Genomic DNA, 21143 nt, shown 5'->3' on the forward strand with positions numbered 1-21143 from the left:
ATAACTAATAAAATGAGAGCATTTCCTGTATCCTCTACCAAGTGGTGCATGTAATTAACTATTACTGTAAATGATGCTACAATCACACCCATTCCAAAACTCACTGTCTAAAGCAGGTTACAAATAACCAATCTGATGGTTCAATATGATCTGAACCATAATAAAACATGCTATTTGCAACACAAGCAGATGTCCAACTGCGCCCAACCTAGACAGGTAGTAGAAAGGAGATGAGGCCTCTCTCACTGCCATTGTAGCTAATGGCCTTCCATAAAATCTGTCATCCAATTGGATTTCTGGATGGATAAATGCCATTACCCAGCAGCCCCTCCAAGCACACTGCTTAGGGCCCCTCAACCCAAAGTAACATCTGTCCAATTGATTTTGACCATCCAAGGAACCATCTTGTTCCATGTAAGTAAAATCAAGGCTTTACGTTATTATACAGTACATTATTTAAGCTTAGCAGCCCTTTTAAGGTAAGTTCCTTTATTAGCATTAGTCCTAACCTTTTGCTACATAGATTTATGCAACTCTTTACTACTATCTGCATGCTAAAATAAAACTTTCTGTAACTTAGATCCAGCCCAAATAACCTAACACAATATGGGTGCAATGCAAGTCATCTAAAATGTATTCTAATAAGTGACCAGCACTACATCACTACATCAAAGTGGGTTCCACAAAAGTGAAATTCCTCAATTATATATATTATTTATATATATATTATAATTAATATACAGATCAAATGTACACCACAGATCCTCGTCATTTAGGTCTATATTTAAGATGATTCCCTTTATTCAGCAATCGCTCTTCCAGGGAACTCAGTAAAGCTCATTGAGGTTCCTCCTTTTTAAAAAATGTCACTGCCCTACCAACCCATCAAAGACAACATAATCTACCCCTATGCCCCCTTTACAGCACATTCCCCTATGAATGTGTGCCTTCTGTTCATAAGTAGATCATTTCTACCAATTGAATCCTGCCACCATATAAATATGACACTCGCTTTTTCCTCTTCCAGGGGACTCTCAGGGGCAGGCTTCTGCTGCTGAACTGGAAGCACATTTGCTTGATGGTCTTCTGTCTTAGAATGGCAAATACAGGTGCATCTAGAACCAGAAGATAGAAACATTTGAAATAAACAATTGGTGTAGGATCTATTCTCCAGAATGCTTGGGACCTGGGATTTTATGGATAAGGGATCTTTCCTTAATTTGGATCAACAAGTCTGCTAAATATCAGTTAAACATTAAATACACACAATAGAATTGTTTTGCCACCAATATGGATTCATGCAGTTTAGTTACCATCAAGTACAAGATGCTGTTTTACTTTTACAGAGAAAGAGAAAATCATTTTTAAAAATTAGTATTTGTTTAAAATGGACTCAATACAAGATGGCCTTCCCTTATATATTTGAAGCTTCGGTTTCAGCTGAATCCACGGTCCTGGCCGAACCAAATCTAATTTGCATCCTAATTTGTATCCTACAATTAGCATTCCGTATCCTAATAATAGCAATAGCATATGCTAATTAGGATTCGGTTCGGTATTCGGACGAATCCATGATGGATTCAGGGGGTCGGCTGAACCCAAAAAACTGGGTTTGGTACATCCCTAATGTTTATCATTAAAATCAATAAACATTAATTTCAGTAGGTTATTTTATATCACCATAGGTCCATATTATGCACTATGCCAAATGTTTTTTCCCATTTCATTGAAGGTGTGATTTATCATGAATTGACTTAAGAAGAATTCCCAGCAGTTCCATCTGTTTCTGTATGTAACAGTCCTTTCTGAGTGTCTAGAAAATTTTCCTGATGGGATTTTTTTAGAATTTTATGAAGCTATTAATGTGGTAGTTCATCAAAATATGTTCAACTACTTTGAGCAGACAAACCCATTCATTTCCAATGGGGTATTATTGTACAGTGCAGTTCTGCAGCAACACTGTGCACTAGTATCTATTTGAATCCTTAGTTCTTGATATGTATCGCATGGAGGGGAGAAAGGATTCAGACGTTTATTTTCTGCAATGAAACGCATTGTGCTAATGCAGAATATACATTTTTTTATCCTGAATTCTCAAAATCAGCAGCTTGTAAAAATATAACAAAAATTGCTAACTTGTTTCCACTGTGTATTAGCAAGTAGGATGTTATGAATGCTCTTTGGCTTACCGTGTAAGTTCTGTATTTATAGCCTCTGTGGGTGCTTTTATACTGCCCTTGATTTCACCATTAAATGAAAGGGAGCTGGATAGGTCAGACTGGTCCTAAAACAGAAAAGAATCATTGTGTTAGTCCAGGATTTTATTTCTACCTTTCTCGAATGAATTTTTCCTTCTTTCACAAGTGTCTGGCTTGATACCATTGGATAATATTTTGAAACAAAAAAATGGTATATTTTTGTATCATTATGCTTGTCCATAAAAAGCCAATAGTCCCCCCTTTTACATGGCAAACACTTCACTGTGATAGGAAACCTATTGCCTCAGGTTATATTCTAGTAGGTGCACCAAGGGGTCTTAATCCTAGGGCAAAATCATACATTTGGGATAACCAAGGCATGTATTGTAGGAACCACTAGATAAAAATGGCTTGAGGGGTAGGATTACTGTTACATTTCAGTTCACCTGCATTACCACCTTCAACCACAAGATTGTGCTCTATTGCTGTTCTATTTAGTCTTCCTTCTTCAAGGTAAGAAAATGGATGTATACTTAGATATTGCTGACTCGTAAACAGTGTGAAAAATGTCTATATATATGTCTATATTACATATTATTATTATTATTATTATTATTTATTATTTTACCACAGAAATGGCCATGGAACATTTGCAAATAAATGGCCTTCTACATGTAGGTTGCACATTCCTGGATATCATAGTAACTCTGGCCCTATATGTAAGCCCCTAAAACTGCAAACAAGCGCTCAAGCACTTGAGCAATAATAATATTGCAATGAAAATAGTTCTAGTAAATGCTGCCTTCTGTACCTGGAATACAACGTGTTGGTGTTTCGCACGAAGGGCTTCTCGCTCCTCTACCAACTGGTTTATCTGCTGCTCGTACTTCTTTTTTACTTCTTCCAGTTGTGTTTGTTGTTCCTGAAATTATCATTTAGAGATATGTAAAATATAAAGGCAAAAAATAGAATTCCTTGGACTTTTAAATGTAAAAAAGCTGATGCAGAGTTACTGGAAGAATTGGCGCACATTATGGATAACATAGCATTAACATATATTAGCACATTAAGGTTTTTTTGAGTTTGTAAATAAATGAGCAGATAAAATCCTATTATATTCTACAGAGCTTATCTGTTACCTTCTATGTAAGCTGTGCCTTCTCTTATTTTTTCCAGCTGTCCCCATGGCTACACAGCAGGGTATTTATATAAACTATAGTAGGGTTTCTGTAGCAAACACCCCAGCTGTACCAGTGCAGGAATGGCTGCCCCCGGCGCTACACAGCAGGGTATTTATATAAACTATAGTAGGGTTTCTGTAGCAAACACCCCAGCTGTACCAGTGCAGGAATGGCTGCCCCCGGGGCTACACAGCAGGGTATTTATATAAACTATAGTAGGGTTTCTGTAGAAAACATAACAGTTTTACCAGTGCAGGAATGGCTGCCCCCGGGGCTACACAGCAGGGTATTTATATAAACTATAGTAGGGTTTCTGTAGAAAACATAACAGTTTTACCAGTGCAGGAATGGCTGCCCCCGGGGCTACACAGCAGGGTATTTATATAAACTATAGTAGGGTTTCTGTAGAAAACATAACAGTTTTACCAGTGCAGGAATGGCTGCCCCGGGGCTACACAGTGGGGTATTTATATAAACTATAGTAGGGTTTCTGTAGCAAACACCCCAGCTGTACCAGTGCAGGAATGGCTGCCCCCGGGGCTACACAGCGGGGTATTTGTATAAACTATAGTAGGGTTCCTGTAGCAAACACCCCAGCTGTACCAGTGCAGGAATGGCTGCCCCCGGGGCTACACAGCGGGGTATTTGTATAAACTATAGTAGGGTTTCTGTAGAAAACATAAGTTTTACCAGTGTAGGGCAACAGTACATTATATTTGAATAACTTTAAAAAACTTTCATATTTTGGTGTTGGGTTTGGCCCTAAATAAAATTCCAGGAAAAAGTATATGACTGATGATTAGGGGATGCTGCCTGTACACGACAATTTAGTTAAGATCCACTTGTTAGGCCCATGGGTCATATCATATTAGGCAACACTTATACAGCAGAGAGGCAAATCATACTGAACTGGGATCCAACAAATTGATCTAAGCAGACATGGAGGAGAGGCAGGGTATCACTTCTCAGATTGCTGATAACCTCCCTTGTCCATTGATGTGAGCTGTAGAAGAGATTTGAAGTTGGGACTGACAGACTAAATTAAACCAAACCACTTCAAATCCAAAGCATCACCCCTGTCTCCTCTCTTGCCTTTCTGCCCACTAATACTAAGTTCCCTCTTGGATATTTTGACACCTTCCCCCTTGCCAATTAAAGATGAAGTATCAAAGATGCTCTCCTCTCCTGCAGCCACCACTTGCTCTCTTGACCCCCCTTCCATCATATTTTTCAAAACTTTAAAACATCTATCATGCACTGTTATTCCTGCACTGACCTACATATTCAATTCATCATTCTCAATTGGTATATTTCCATCCACCATCAAGCATGCCTTTGCCACACCAGTACCTAAGAAACCTTCCTCTGATCCAACTTCCCTTGATAGCTAAAGATCTATCTTACTCCTGCCCGACCCCTCTAAGCCAGCGTTTTTCAACCACTGTTCCGCGGCACACTAGTGTGCCGCAAGATGTTGCCTGGTGTGCCGTAGGCAAGGCACCAATGTACTAGGGGGGCACTGCTCTTGGCACCAATGTACTAGGGGGGCACTGCTCTTGGCACCAATGTACTAGGGGGGCACTGCTCTTGGCACCAATGTACTAGGGGGGCACTGCTGCTGGGCACCAATGTACTAGGGGGGCACTGCTGCTGGGCACCAATGTACTAGGGGGGCACTGCTCTTGGCACCAATGTACTAGGGGGGCACTGCTGCTGGGCACCAATGTACTAGGGGGGCACTGCTGCTGGGCACCAGTGTACTAGGGGGGCACTGCTGCTGGGCACAGAGTTAAATTTTTTAACATTTTCTAATGGTGGTGTGCCTCGTGATTTTTTTCATGAAACAAGTGTGCCTTTGCCCAAAAAAGGTTGAAAAACACTGCTCTAAGCTCCTGGAACAGATTGTCTCCAACTGTTTACTGAATTCCATACATACCAAACATCTTCTTGACCACCTTCAGGCAGATTTCTGGACAGATCACTCTACTGAATCGGCTCTAACTAAGGTCATCAATTATATTCATGATGCTAAGGACCAGGGACATTATTCCATACTCATACTCCATATTCTATCTCTCTATACACAGCCTCAGTGTAACAGTGTCTAACAGAAACTCTCTGCTAGACAGAGACAAGAGGTCCTTTCCACTAACCCATTATCAATATGTTAAGGACATTAAGAGATTTTGTGCATTAAGCTAATAAAAATGCCCAGACCAGGAATGACTTTAATATAGTTGGCCAGCTTGAAGTATATTGCAATATATACATACAATCCCTGTTTTGCTTAAAGGGGAGGGTATTTCTTGGTAGCCTAATGCACAGAATGTCTTAATGTCCTAAATATATTGATAATGGGTGAGTGCAGAGGGGCCTCTTGTCTTTGTCTGTATGAATTTTGTGGTCACATGCTCATTGCGCACCCGTCTAAATGTTTAAAATTTAGGGGCACATTTACTAACCCACGAACGGGCCGAATGCGTCCGATTGCGTTTTTTTCGTAATGATCGGTAATTTTGCGATTTTTTCGGCGTCTTTACGATTTTTGCGTAAAAACGCAATTTTTTTCGGCGTCTTTACGATTTTTGCGTAAAAACGCGAGTTTTTCGTAGCCATTACGAAAGTTGCGCAAAGTCGAGATTTTTTCGTAGCGTTAAAACTTGCGCGAAACGTCGCGCCTTTTAAGTTTTAACGCTATGAAAAAGGCGCGACTTTGCGCGCAAGTGTTAACGCTACGAAAAAATCGCGACTTTGCGCAACTTTCGTAATGGCTACGAAAAACTCGCGTTTTTACGCAAAAATCGTAAAGACGCCGAAAAACTCGCGTTTTTACGCAAAAATCGTAAAGACGCCGAAAAATCGCAAAAAATACGAAAAAGTCGCAAAATGTTCATTTCCAATCGGAATTTTTCCAATTCGGATTCGAAATCGTGTCTTAGTAAATCAGCCCCTTAGTGTTGAGCAAAACATTTTCTTTTTTTCTCTCCATCAGTTGGTATCTCTGTAGATGTGCCCCCAATTGCCTGTCTTAGCAACTCTTCTCACATACAGCATCCTTTCATGCTCTGATCTCAACCCTGCTATACAGGCTAAAGTCATTCATTTATATATCTACTCGCACCATCCTAAAAATGCCTGCCAGGGCCCTGAGCTCAGTTCAGGAAAATCGTTTAACCATACAGTTCCCCTCTGAAGCTGAGTGTGGCATAAAACCTTTCTCACTGAAAGCTCCATGGCTCCCAATGCTCTGTCAGCTTGTATCAGGAAAGCTTCTTAAAAATAACCTTCTAGAGGAATAACTTCCATGTGGGGGATATACTGCACAATATAGATTAAGTGCTTCCCTTTTCTGAAGGGAAATACCAGCACATTATGTTCTATATGTTGCTAAGCCACATCTCCCATTTAGCCTTTCAAAGAGTTGCTGGGAGTTGTAGTTTAGCATCATCAGTTTTAAATGTTCTTTTGGGACATGCATGAACAAATACTGCTACTGTACTTTCTGCATTCTTATTCTTTCTGTTTTCATTGCTTTTATCTCGGCAGTGTGATTCTTGGCTAAATCTTCCAGGCTCTTCACCAGCTGCTCTTTCAGATGCTTCTTTTCTTCATCTTTCTGCCGTTTAATTCTGCCGATCTCTTCTCGGTGCTGCCTCATGATCTCTTGCTTTTGCGCAGCGTATTCTTTCAGAGGCTACAAGCCAGGGAGAGTTGGGGAAATAAAGAGAAGCAGTAAAACTTCCTAGTTCAAAATCAAAACTTTGTGGCAAGTGTAGCGTGATCACATGCATACGTAATGTGCAAATGGGATAAGTTTTTGATTGTGTAAGGAAAATATATGGTATTACAGTTATAACATCTGGAAACTAAAAGGTTTGGGACTGTTGGATAAGAGGGTCCTTCTGAAATGTGGAGCACCTTGCTACTCACATATATTTCAGGACTCATTTTCTGTGGGGGTTAAGATGCAGAGTGCAAAGGCCTATATTTTTCCTACAATCCACTTGATCAAAATACAGATGCACACCAGGTATGTTTACTAAGAAAAAACTTAACTTTTAATCAGCATCATTAAAAAGAAAACAGGCCGATGTTTCTGCCCCCATGTCAGACCTTTCTCAAGAAATATATAGAAGCAGAAATGTGTCACATTTGCAGGGGCTACTCAAACAAAAAAGTTTTTATTGACATAAAATTTGTACAAAGTTTACAGGTATAGGACCCATTATCCAGAATGCTCGGGACCAAGGGTATTCCGGATAAGGGGTCTTTCCATAATTTGGATCTCCATACCATAAGTCTGCTAAAATATCAATAAAACATTAATTAACCCCAAAAGAATTGTTTTGCATCCAATAAGGATTATTTATATCTTAGTTGGGATCAATTACAAGGTACTGTTTTATTACTACAGACTGAGAAAAGGGAATCATTTAACCATTAAATAAACCCAATAGGGCTGTTCTGCCCCCAATAAGGGGTAATTATATCTTAGTTGGGATCAAGTACAGGTACTGTTTTATTATTACAGAGAAAAGGGAATCATTTAACCATTAAATAAACCCAATAGGGCTGTTCTGCCCCCAATAAGGGGTAATTATATCTTAGTTGGGATCAAGTACAGGTACTGTTTTATTATTACAGAGAAAAGGGAATCATTTAACCATTAAATAAACCCAATAGGACTGTTCTGCCCCCAATAAGGGGTAATTATATCTTAGTTGGGATCAAGTACAGGTACTGTTTTATTATTACAGAGAAAAGGGAATCATTTAACCATTAAATAAACCCAATAGGACTGTTCTGCCCCCAATAAGGGGTAATTATATCTTTGTTGGGATCAAGTACAAGGTACTGTTTTATTATTACAGAGAAAAAGAAAATCAATTTTAAAATTCTGAATTATTTGATTAAAATGGAGTCTATGGAAGACGGGCTTTCCGTAATTTGGAGCTTTCTGGATAACGGGTTTTTCAGATAAGGGGTCCGATACCTGTATATATATATATATATATATATATATATATATATATATATATATATGTGTGTGTGTCTCCTAATTTTATTAGGTCCTGTTTTCCAGGTGTAGTTCACCTCTATGTTATAGACTGGCTAATTTCAGGCAACTTTTCAATTGTCTTCTTTATGTATTTTCATCTAGTTTTATATATAATTTCATATAGTGCATTCTTCTTCTGACTCTTCCCAACCTTTATTTTTTTCCAATTTTTATTATATATTTTTACTATTCAGATATATAAATTAATTTAGCAACCAGGGAGTGGTTTGAATGAAAGACAATAAATTAGTCACTCATTCAAACTGTTCCCTGGTTGCTAAGGTAATATGAAGCCTAGCAAACAGATGAAACTGCTGAAATTCTAAATTGGAGAGCTGCTAAACAAAAAGTGAAAGAATTAAGACCAATTCCCTTTACTTGTCCTTTAATAAATGAGGAAATCATTTTTGTTTGACTATTTCTTTCTCCTCCCTGTTTCAAACTAAAATATGAATAATTAACCAATTTTAATTTAGGTATTCAGCAGTAAAAACTCCACAACTACATTTTTATTTCTTTTTAAAGGACATTTTTCCCTATAACAGACAGACAGGCTAATAGATGAACTTAAATAATAATTAGCAAACCCAGGATATTAATGTTTCTACATAGTTCTTCAACTAACAAACATACTCCTCTTGACAGGGAAATGTATATTTTAATATTCTTTCTCTTATGAACCTTTATCATTACAGTGACAGAGCTCATATAACCTTGAATACATTAAGATACAATCTATCACATGTCCTGGTAAGAGATTCATTTCCTGAACAAATTCAATTTTCAAAATCTGTTCTACAAACTCAAACATTCCACCCCCTTTAGTTACTGAACCTTCTGCAGTTTATCAGATGAGGATCAGGATGAGGCCTCTCCAAAGAAAGCTAGGGTTTCACTTTGGCTGAATCTTCAGTGCAAAATCTACCTCTCCTGGCCTCTAGATCTATTCTATTTTGGGAAATAAGAAATGTTTTTGAATGACATATCATGCTACCAGGACATAAATGTCATTGAGTTGCACATAGTCTCTCAGTTTTTCATCTGTTTGATTCATTTGTTGTGTATCAGACTATAGACATGTCCTATGGCACATAACAAAGAGCAACCAAAAACAATTTGTAAAATATTTCATTTTTGGATCCAGGGTCGGACTGGGGGGGCAGGGCCCACCAGGGCTTCCGCCTCAGGGGTCCCTGCACCCCACAATGGCCCCTGCTGCGGCCTTCACACACCTCCCCGCAGGGCCCCCCACCCATCTGCACCCCAAAGTGCTGCAGGTAAGCTTCATTGGCGTTCGCTCGGGGGAGGGAGACTGGAGGATCAGTAGAGCGCCCTGCGGGGATCCAAACCGGGCAGTATTTTTAAAAGTATTAAGGTAATAGTGTATCTTGGCCAAAATTTCTGGTAATTTTTAGAGCTTGTATCTCATGTTATGGTTTGTTCCGTTTATTTTTAATATGCAGATTATGATGCTGATTTTGTTTGAAGCCAATCAATGGACTCACACACACACCTTCCTGTTACTGTTAAAGCCTGTATTGTTCCACATCTCCTGTGAAGGAGCACAAAGAAAATCACAAAACGGTGGCTTAAGGGAGAATGCTAAAATATTTGCCCTTAAGTATTTCAGTAATACACATTAAAGTACAGTTATACATAAACAACCTGTTTTGAAGAGTAGGCATCGGAGTGTTCTTTCCTGCAAGCCCCAGCTTTAGTTGGCATTTTCTGTTGTTGCAGCTGAACCAACTGGCGCTTTAATTCCGCTATTTCATCGGCAGCTGCAGTTTGTGCATTTGCCATCATTTTCATCTGTTCTGTCGAAACACAGAATGCCATTATTGGTTTCCAGCAGACAGAAACACGTATAACCTATACCTCCCATCAGTGCTACCTGTGTGGCTGTGGATTGCACTCTCTTGCTGTAGCAGTCTGTCCTTTGCAACTGAGACTTCCTCTTCTGCTTGCGCTTGTTTAGACTTTGATTCTGTCACTTCTTGATTCTTTAGTTGTAGCTGCACTTCCACATCCTAATAATAATAATAATCAAGTTTAATAAGCATTTTGTTTCTGTGCTTTGTAAAATAAAATCAGAAGTAAATTTTACATGAAAATATAGGTAGACATACACAGCCATATCCAGTTGTTCTCAGATTGCCAAAAGGCAAGATCTATCCACTCTGTGCCAATCCAAACTAGGCTGATATGATAGTTGGCCCTAGGGCAGTGATCTCCAACCAGTAGCTCCTGAGCTCCTGATGTTGTACACCAACCAACTCCTTGGGTGTTGCTCCCAGTGGCCACAAAGCAGGTGCTTACCCAGAGTAATGCCAAATAGAGCCTTCTACGGGTTGCAAGTCCTACCAAATAGCCAATCACAGTCCTTATTTTGCATCCCCGAAACTATTTTTATGCTTCTCTTGCCCCCATCACTTTTTCCATTTGAATATGGCTTGTGCATATAAAAGGTCGGGGACCCCTGCCCTAAGGGGAAAGATTGGATCATCCATAGTGACCTACAGAGACCCATCAAATGAAGGGGGGCTCTTTAAGGTACTACTGTAAAGGTATGTAAAAATAGGCCTAATGGAGATCTGCCACAGATTTCATTGTTAGAATTTTCTAAATTAATAGGCAGAACAAGATATATGTATGGGTTTTTATAATGAACACATACATATATTTACATTTCTAGATCACCTAGTTGAGTGGCAGTTACCTCACACATAAATCTATTTCTTATGCAGTTGATGCAGCTGACTATGCATCGGTTGTTTTTATCACAGTGGACACATTTGCTGCTATACAATATATATTGATAACAATACCTGCATGCTTTCTTTAATCTGCTGCAAATGTTTAGTCATGTCCTGAAGCTCTTGTGCCTTGATCTGTATTTCATCTTTCTGCTGCTTTAGTTCTTGTTCCATGGCTGCCTCTTTGGCCTGGGCACATCTCTTCTGTTCCTGCTCTTTCTGTTGAAGCTGTTTGATCATCTCTGTGACTGACTGCTGCAGAGCCTTTCTCAGGTTTTCCCTCTCCTTGCTGTAACTAGTGTGCAACTTACTGACCTTCAGCTCATGCTCCTCTGCAAGGTTTTGGTTATGGCTTTTGAGGCTCTGCACTTCCTGGCTTAGCGTTTGTACCTCTGCGTTCAGTTTCTCATTCAGTGTCTCCATTGCTTTATCTCTTTCAGAAGCCTTGCACTCTTTCCTAAGGGAATCTGCTTCATCCGTCAGTTGCTTAACTTTGGTTTCAAAGTCGGTTTTCATAGACAGCATCTCCTTGGATAATACTGAGATCCTTTCATTGTGTTCTGCTTTAGTCCTACTTTCCCATTCCTCCATCTGCCTTTTGTACTTAGCAAAATCAGCCAAGGTTTGCTCCTTTATCATGTTATTTTTCTCAAGGGACTCCTCCAGACTCTGGATGCGCTGGCGCAGATGCTGCTCTTCTCCTATTTTGCTTTCATACTGAAGAAACTTCTCCTTGGTCTCACTGGAAATAAGATCAATTTCATCCTGATGGGCTTCTTTTAGGGATAGGATATTATATTCATATTCATCAACTTTGAGGTTTAATGCATATATCACCTTAAAGAAAAAAAATGCATTCAAATTAGAGCTGAGGGTATACAAGTGACATTTAGGGGCACATTTACTAACCCACGAACGGGCCGAATGTGTCCGATTGCGTTTTTTTCGTAATGATCGGTATTTTGTGATTTTTCCGGAAAATTATCGCGACTTTTTCGTTACCAATACGATTTTTGCGAAAAAACGCGAGTTTTTCGTAGCCATTTCGAAAGTTGCGATTTTTTCGTAGCGTTAAAACTTGCGCAAAAAGTTGCGATTTTTTCGTAGTGTTAAAACTTGTGCGAAACGTCGCGCTTTTTAAGTTTTAACGCTACGAAAAAAGCGCAACTTTTCGCGCAAGTTTTAACGCTACAAAAAATCGCAACTTTCGGAATGGCTACGAAAAACTCGCGTTTTTTCGCGCAAATCGTATTGGTAACGAAAAAGTCGCGATAATCTCCGAAAAGTCACAAAAAATACGAAAAAGTCGCAAAATGTTCGTTTTCCAATCGGAATTTTTCCAATTCGGTCGGAATTCGTGTCTTAGTAAATCAGCCCCCTAGAGTAACAGTTGTGCCTTAAGATCTGCCACCCACTTACATGCTGGGGAAGCAGCAAATCAAGACCCTACCTGTCACCAAGCTGCAATAGGAAGAACCTGAAACTATAAAAATGACTGTATAGATATCTCACGTTTCCCCATCACATCCAAGAGCGTTGAGGTTGAAGACACACAGAGCTACTAGTAGCAGCTACTTGTCACGGCTGCAGAAATAGACAATGCTGATCATTTACTGATAATTGTTTCTACGTGTGTTTTAGCAGACGCAGTTCTCAGTATTGTCTGTGGCAGGGTATTTTCTGGTGTTTAGTAGCCGTGACAAGTAGCTGCTACTAAGTAGCTCTGTGTGTCTTCACCCTTAAATAGGTTGAACAAACGTCATGCCAAATTCTGGAGATGGGCCATACATTTTGCAGTGATCTCCTTGACATCTCTGTATCACCTTTATCAGTAATATCAATGACAAAATCTTAACTCCTTGTAAGAAAAATTCTATTCTTAGGGGCTGATTAACTAAAATGAGTTGTTTTCTGGCCTTGAAAGTCGTATAAACTAGACAGAAAATTTGAATTAAATGCGATCATTGTTGTATTTCTAAAATGTAACAATATCGTATATTGAATCGTTCGTACGAAAATTTCGAGAACACATTAGAAAATTCAGAATCTTTCGAGCTGGATATATCATTAAAACTTGAGTACTGGCAAAAACCTATTTGAAGGCTCGAAAATTGCATAGTAAATATGCAAACCCTGTGAGTTTGATCTACAGTGCATTGTGCTACATCAACATCATAAACATGCATTGATTTTGTTATGCTGACATTTGATAGTTGTAGATTAAGACTACATTGGGCCCAAACAGCACTCAGGGTATGATCCCCCTAGGAGACATTCTCCCGACCAGCTCCCTAGCGCCCAACCTTTATACCATGCTCTTAGGAACACGTAACAGCACAATAAGGTAATGGGGATTGGAACTTCATCTGCCCTACTTGCTGCCAAACAAAGAGACTCAATCATAGTAAAGTGATTTAGCACAGACAGTCTTTAAGGTTAAATCACACTGTAATTTTGCTTCACAAAGAAACAGAACAAGAAAGATGGGTAAGGTCAGGATTACCGAGACTTCTGCCTCTCATCAGACTTTTGCACATGAAAACATGGTGGGACAGATGTTCACTAGGGACAAATAGCAGTTTGTGGCCTGCAATTTAAGCATATTTTCACTATGCAGATAACAGGTTAAATAGCATGATGGACAATATGGAAAAGTCTAAGGAAGTGCCCTAAAAAGACTCTCTTACAGGAAATCAACAACAAATCCCATTTAATATAAACTGTACTAACAAAATCTGACATGTCAATTTGCATCACTGTATTCAATGGTCTAATAAAATACCAGGCAGTTGTATTCCTTTATATATTGAAGCAAAAATAGAATGCTGATTCTTATAATGTAACGTTCCCTAAATATCCTGAACAAAATCGCCCCCCAATCCAGATCCCAGTAAACAGGCAGATCTGCAGCTGCACACAGTGGTCGGCTTCTAATTACAGCTTATTTTGCTACTATATATAGATAGTCTCACATGTAAATACTTTGCAGCGGTGTCTGTGTATACAGGGTGCTGTTTGCACAACAATTGGTATTTCAGGATGGATTGTACAGTAGCTGTTAGAATAGCAGAATATTTAATGTGTGTTTTACAACTTGGAGGTGCAACTGAGGGTAATGGCACAGCCATCATGGTAGGCTCTGCTTCTGCTAGTTCTAGGTAGATACATACAGAATGCATTCATTTCACAGTGTGCTATAATATGGCACATTTACAATAAATGCATACTTGGTGCATGGATGCTGGTAAGTCATTACCACACCAGCACCTCAACATCACATTAATGAGCAAATGTGCTTAACACGTTTATATACAGATATGATATGTCAGAGCATAAACATAGAGTATGAATTCAGCGCACAGCAGACAGCTTGTCTTCTTCCCTTTTTAACCATAGTCTGAACATGGGACACGGGGAATGCTCCAACCGTTATATCAGCAGCAAAATGCATTCCCCGCGCTGTTTATAGACTGCCAGGAGTAATTTAAAGAAAATATTCATTCCTCCATGTCTGCTCCATCATGAACTATACTAAGAAATGTCTGGCATCAGCACTTCTGCTGTATTTGTTTTTCCTAATAACCCTAATATTGCAAATATATATATAGAAAGGCTGGTTTAATGTGCTAATTCTGCTTGTTTTATGGTACTTTTTGACCTACAGGTATCTATACATCTAAGATAGATATATAGATAGAGAGAGTGAGATAGATAGATAGATAAATAGATAGATAGACAGATGATAGATAGATAGATAGATGATAGATAGATAGATAGATGATTGATAGATAGATAGATAGATAGATAGATTATAGAAAGATGATAGATAGATAGATAGATAGATAGATAGATAGATAGATAGATAGATGATTGATAGATAGATAGATGATAGATAGATAGATAGATAGATGATAGATAGATAGATAGATGATAGATAGATGATTGATAGATAGATAGATAGATAGATAGATAGATAGATAGATAGATAGATAGATAGATAGATTATAGAAAGATGATAGATAGATGATAGATAGATAGATAATTGATAGATAGATAGATAGATAATTGATAGATAGATAGATAGATGATTGATAGATAGAGAGATAGATAGATAGATGATAGATAGATAGATAGATAGATAGATGATTGATAGATAGATAGATAGATAGATAGATAGATTATAGAAAGATGATAGATAGATGATAGATAGATAGATAGATAGATAGATTATAGAAAGATGATAGATAGATAGATAGATAGATAGATAGATAGATAGATAGATGATAGATAGATAGATAAATAGATAATAGATTGTTCATCTGCCACAGGCTGCAACCAAACATAGAATTTTTAGAGGTGATTTGCTGATTTTATTTTCATTCACTAGAACTCTCTAATGAATGATTTGTAGCTAGGGGGCAATGTTATGATTAGGGACTCAGTGCCCTAGACAGCAGCACACAGTCCTATTGATGGCCATAATGATAAGACAAAACAGAGGCGCCAAAAGGATAAAATTAGCTAAAAACACTTAAAAACCCAATGGGTAATTCAGAGGAGGTAGTAGTGAACTTACCTCCTCCAGGCAGATACCAACAAAAGTGGTAATTTTCAATAATAGTTTATTCACAACAATATTGCAACGCGTTTCGCAGGCATTTCCTGCTTCATCAGGCAATGTAGAATAGGAGCAAAAAAACAACAGTGTCTTTGTATAAACACACCAGGAGCCTCTGTCTCTGTTTTTATCATTATACTGAGTCCACCCTGAGTGGAGGGGTGTTATCCCCATTTTTCTTTCTTCTACAGAGAGCTACTTCTTATTCCTGAGTGGGGTCAGGATAATCTCCCCACCTGCCTATACAGTGGTTGCCTATTGGTAACCCTGGCTTGTGAGTATTAATTTGTTTACTCTACCATTACTCCTTGTAAAAACATATTACACTATTGGGGCTCTTGGTGTTCCTTTTTGTCTTTATTCTATTGATGGCCATATTGCACAGAAATTAGCTTGTTTAACTGACTGCATGTTTAGTTAGCAAATCATCCAAGGCTGTGCTTGCATTGTCATGCAAATTTTGTTTTTGGAGCACATTTTTTTGATGCCCTTTTTACTTGCACCTTGGCAGAAATCTATATTACAGCTTTAGGAGAAAAGGCACATATCGTGTTTTGTCCTTCCAAGAGTTAATAGCTCCAAGGGTGGGCTTCAAAACTCCTGGGATTGTCCTACTTTGATTTTAATAGCAATCAGTTGGAGCCATGGGCGCACTTGCAGATCAGAATATTATCACTTAGAAAAGCTGACTGCTGTGTTTCCAAGAGATAATCGTTTGACCACGCAGGGAACCCTGGGGTCTGGGTTATACTTACTAAAATCAATGAGGAATTATTCCAGACTTTAGTTGCCTGCCTGTGGAGCAATTACAGGTTCAGATGAAAAAAAACACCTGAAATTTCTGTGTGCCATTGCCCTGAATACCTAGATTTAAGTGGCACAGGATAGATTTATTTTACAGCACGGTTATAAAAACATAAAACAGGAAGGTAAAATAAAAAGCAAATCATTTTTAATTTTACATTATTTATTAACAAGCAAAAAAAATGGATTTACAAAAATACCCACTTAATTTGCATCTTTGACGCACGAAAATTTGGTTAGAAACAAGTATGCCTCTTATTTCTTTTTCTATTGTAAATTTCCCTGTCTGTATGGTGATCATAGAGACCAAATCCAAACAGTAAGGGACCGATGGGCCTAACATGTAGGTTAATAATTTCTGTTATTCAATGACCAAATTATGTTTGCAAAGTCGGACATGGGTGAAATAATTAACCATTCAGCTTATATGATTTGCCCTCTTGCTATGCTTTTGGCAGGACAAGCATAGAGCCTGGAAAGAGACTTGAGTCAAACTTGGGAAAGATAAGATTGAGATATGAACATAAGGGGAAAATGGGCATTATAATTTTGGTTTAATGATGGATTTTCTACGAAGGAAGCCTCTCTACAATCAAGGCCAATAATTTGTATCTAGAAGGTAACAACAGTATGTTTAGGGATTTATTTGGGTTTTTTTTTTCCAAGAGCATTTTCAGCACTCAGTTGAATTGTGAAGAAGCAGCTACTACTGTAGGAGAAGACATTTGCCTTTTACAGCCTGAATGTCACATTCCTTTTCCTATAAAACCAACAAGCAAAATAATTCTCTCTGTTAGTGTAAAATAATCCCTGCAGTTGCTGCACAGAGAATCCCGAGCAGGCACAAGCCCTGTCAAGTAACGTCCCACTAAAAAGACTGACATGAGTCCTGACTGGTGCCAAGAATGTTGACAAGTTATGAATTTAACAGATGTTTCTAGTTTTAAACAGAGAAAACAACTATTTCATTAGTTCCAGAGAACATGAAACATACTTCAAAAGTCTATTGGAGTTTTTTGGGTGGAAAAAATAGTTATATTCATATCCAGGTATCACCTTTGCTATATTAATAAGTAAGGGGTTTATTAGGTCCGGTGGTACAAGCAGCTGCTTTCTACTTCCTGGAATAACTCTGAGCTACGCGGCTATCTAATAATGTGATGTTGTGCTGCTTCCCCAGTAACCGGACATTACAGCCCAGGATGTAAGGACACATGAGCAGGTTTAGCACGGCTGGCAAGGACTGAACAAGATTTGTTTGCATCTTTAAATCAAATTGTAGAATTAAGATGAAACACAAAAAGGTGTGAAGCCATTTAGAGTCCTTAATTGCCCCTACAAGTTAAGCTGGCCACACACATTCAGATATTAGTCTCCTTCAACATTCGGATATCAATCATCGGTTTAAATGCAACAATCTAAAACTAACATACAATTGTAGGATAAAGCCAAATTGCAAATTGCAAGCAAATTGGAGGATGTTCTGAACATTAAATAGTTGGCAGACACCAGTCGTACGAAAGAGACTTCCTTTGTAGGTCCCCCAAGGATATAGTTTGATACACAATACATGAGCAGATTTTAGCATTATCTGATTTAAATTTTCTAATTTGACTAAAAGACTGATCGCCATGGCATAAAAATTATCAGGACGATAATTCAAAGCCCCCACATGGTCCGAAAATCCTAGTTTTGTATGATTTTATCAGTACGTGTTTGGCCAGCTTTGCACTGGGAAGTGTGGGTTGATGTAAATGATGGTTTGGTTGGCAGGGGAAGCACCTAACATCATCAGTAATATCTGGCAGGCTAATTCACATTCATTGCTTAAAACATACATTTTGAAGGTAAAACACTAAAGGGCTAATTTACATCCATAAGTGCAGTTGTGGTCCCCACAATTATGTCCACATTTAGTTGCACATAAAATCACTTTCATTAAAGGTACATGGTCAAAATGAGCTCCTTGGACTTCTGTATGGGTGTGCTCAGCACTTCCTGCCCTCTGTACCATGTGGAGCACTGCTGCACCTATTCATATAGGGAAACCCTGGAGCTACCGTCACCTCCGCACCAGGGGGTAGCTACAGGGTTCCCCCAGCCCAGTGACGCACATGCCACTTACACGGCGAATACTGAAAATTATGCCACCAAACTTGGGAAAGATTTACTATGTGTTTTGCAACAAAACTGAACTGGTGCTTTACTTTATATGTATGTATATATATATATTTATTAATGAAGCGCTACTTATGTACGCAGCGCTGTACAGTAGAATACATTAATACAAACAGGGGGTTATTCAAATAATAATAGATAAATACAAAGTATAACAATAAATACAAATAAATACAAGGTACAGTTGCAATAAGTTCAGAGTCCAAAAAAACACTGGATAACCATGATAGAGATCTAGTAAACCCTTTGGTTATATGTATTTTGTTTCATTGAGCAAGAGACTGCAAGACATCTAGTGCACTTGGTTATATGTGTGAATAAGAAACTGTTATTGAGTCTATAGGGCTCTGAAATGTGCAATGATAGGTACAAAAATCAGAGCAACATTCTGTCAGTAAAATCATTATTTATTAAAGTACTTGCACCTACATACCTCATCTCATCTGTATTTGTGCCAAGCTTGCACTATAGACACACAAGGCTCCGAATCCAGGGCTGCCATCAGAAATCACAGGGCCCATCACAAGAAAATTTTCTGGGCCCCCCTCCACCCACGTCCTGCCCCTCAGTGGCCCCTCCCATTAGTAAAAAGGACACACAGACATTGGTAGCCAGGGCCCCCTAAAACAGTGGTAGCCCGGGCCCCCTAAAACATTAGTAGCCAGCATCTCCCCAGCATCCTACAGTTAACCCCCCTCCCTTGTCCTCCAGTTCCTCCCCCTCAGCATCCTTCAGCTCCCACCTGCCCAAGCATCCTCCGGCTCCCCCCTGCTCCCACCAGCATCCTCCAGCTCCCCCCAGTGGCTTCCTGCGGTTCCCCCCTCTTGATATGTGCCTAAGCTCCCCCCAATATCTGCACAGCTCCACCAGCATCCTCTAGCCCCCCCCACCAGCGACTTCCTTCAGCTCCCTCCCCACCAGCGACTGCCTCCAGCCCCCCCCAGCAACTTCCTCCAGCTCCCCCCCAACAGCTACTTCCTCCAGCTCCCCCCCAACAGCGGCTTTCTCCAGCCCCCCCAGCAACTTCCTCCAGCCCCCCCAACAGCTACTTCCTCCAGCCCCCCCCAGCAACTTCCTCCAGCCCCCCCCAGCAACTTCCTCCAGCCCCCCCCACAACATCAGCTTCCTCCAGCCCCCCCAGCAACTTCCTCGACCCCCCAACAGCTACTTCCTCCAGCCCCCCCAGCAACTTCCTCGACCCCCCCAACAGCTACTTCCTCCAGCTCCCCCCCCCCCCCAACAGGTACTTCCTCCAGCTCCCCCTCCACACCCAGGGACTCTCTCTAGCCCCCCACAGCGACTTCGTCCAGCCCCCCGCCCACACCCAGCGACTCCCTCCAGCTCCCATGCGGCTTCCTCCAGCTCACCTTCCTCTTCTGCGTCCTCGAGATCTGTGCCTGGCCCTCCGCTGATCTGCACCTTTCATATGGTTGCGCCCCGTGCGTATGGACGCACGGGGCGCAACCAATCAAATTTCCCACTGGCCACCAATGACAGCCAGGGCCCGGAGTTCTTTAAAGGGGGCCCGAGCTAAAAAAAAAAAAAAACCTGTCACGGCCGGGCCCCCTTTAAAGCGAGGATATCGTCCGGGCCCGGCACAACAGTACCCCCTGTGCCCCCCTGATGGCGGCCCTGTCCGAATCACCCCAAGCAACTCTTTAGTCATTCAGATCATTTCCTCATTTTAGCATCCATAGAAGAGTCCCCAGAAATTACTGTCAGCTGTACAGTTTCTCATAATTACCCACTATGTAGTTGTTATGGCTATATGTACTGTAGAGCATCCCAGAGTCCATGAACCAATGATTACTCTATAACAAAGTGTTCAAGTGCTCTAAGGATCAATAGAAATTAATTTGTTATTATCCACGCTTGCAAGGTGCCATACAGCTAATCCATGTACAAACCTGTTCATGTAATATATAAGATACAACCAAGCCAGTATACTGATGCGAAGAGAGGGCTAAACACAAAATGCAATACTTGGAAAAAAGGCTAAAAAAGCATTTAGGAAATTCACAACATGAGTTTTATTAGCATTTGTTCTCCTTTCCTTTCCTGTAGAAACAGGTACAATTGCAGTTAAGGTGGCCATACACGCACCGATAATAACGTACGAAACCTCGTTTCGTTCGATATTCGGTGCGTGTATGGTATGTCGGCGAGTCGACCGATATCGCAGGAAGCTGCTGATATCAGCTGACTCGCCGATCGGACCAGAAATCTCCCTTCAGAGCTGAATCGGCAGAAGGAGGTAGAAATCCTATTGTTTCTACCTCCTTACCTGCCGATTCAGCCCTGAATGGTGTGTGGCACATCTGACGATGTTTCGTGCGACCAATGGTCGCA

The 21143-nt window shown here is 39.9% G+C and overlaps 1 protein-coding gene across 1 annotated transcript in view; it reads right to left on the reverse strand.

Moving 5' to 3' along the window:
* fam184b (family with sequence similarity 184 member B) overlaps positions 1-21143 on the reverse strand; it is a 34505-nt gene that overhangs the window by 6693 nt on the left and 6669 nt on the right. Inside the window, exons 2-8 of the mRNA XM_018095324.2 lie at positions 11267-12031; positions 10333-10468; positions 10104-10255; positions 6879-7073; positions 3010-3120; positions 2190-2284; positions 1013-1115 (exon numbers count right to left, since the gene is read on the reverse strand). Coding sequence (XP_017950813.2) covers positions 1013-1115; positions 2190-2284; positions 3010-3120; positions 6879-7073; positions 10104-10255; positions 10333-10468; positions 11267-12031 — 1557 coding nt within the window. The remainder of the gene's footprint in view (positions 1-1012; positions 1116-2189; positions 2285-3009; positions 3121-6878; positions 7074-10103; positions 10256-10332; positions 10469-11266; positions 12032-21143) is intronic.

The sequence above is a fragment of the Xenopus tropicalis genome, chromosome 1, assembly GCF_000004195.4.
Source record: "Xenopus tropicalis strain Nigerian chromosome 1, UCB_Xtro_10.0, whole genome shotgun sequence".
Taxonomy (NCBI): Eukaryota; Metazoa; Chordata; class Amphibia; order Anura; family Pipidae; genus Xenopus; species Xenopus tropicalis.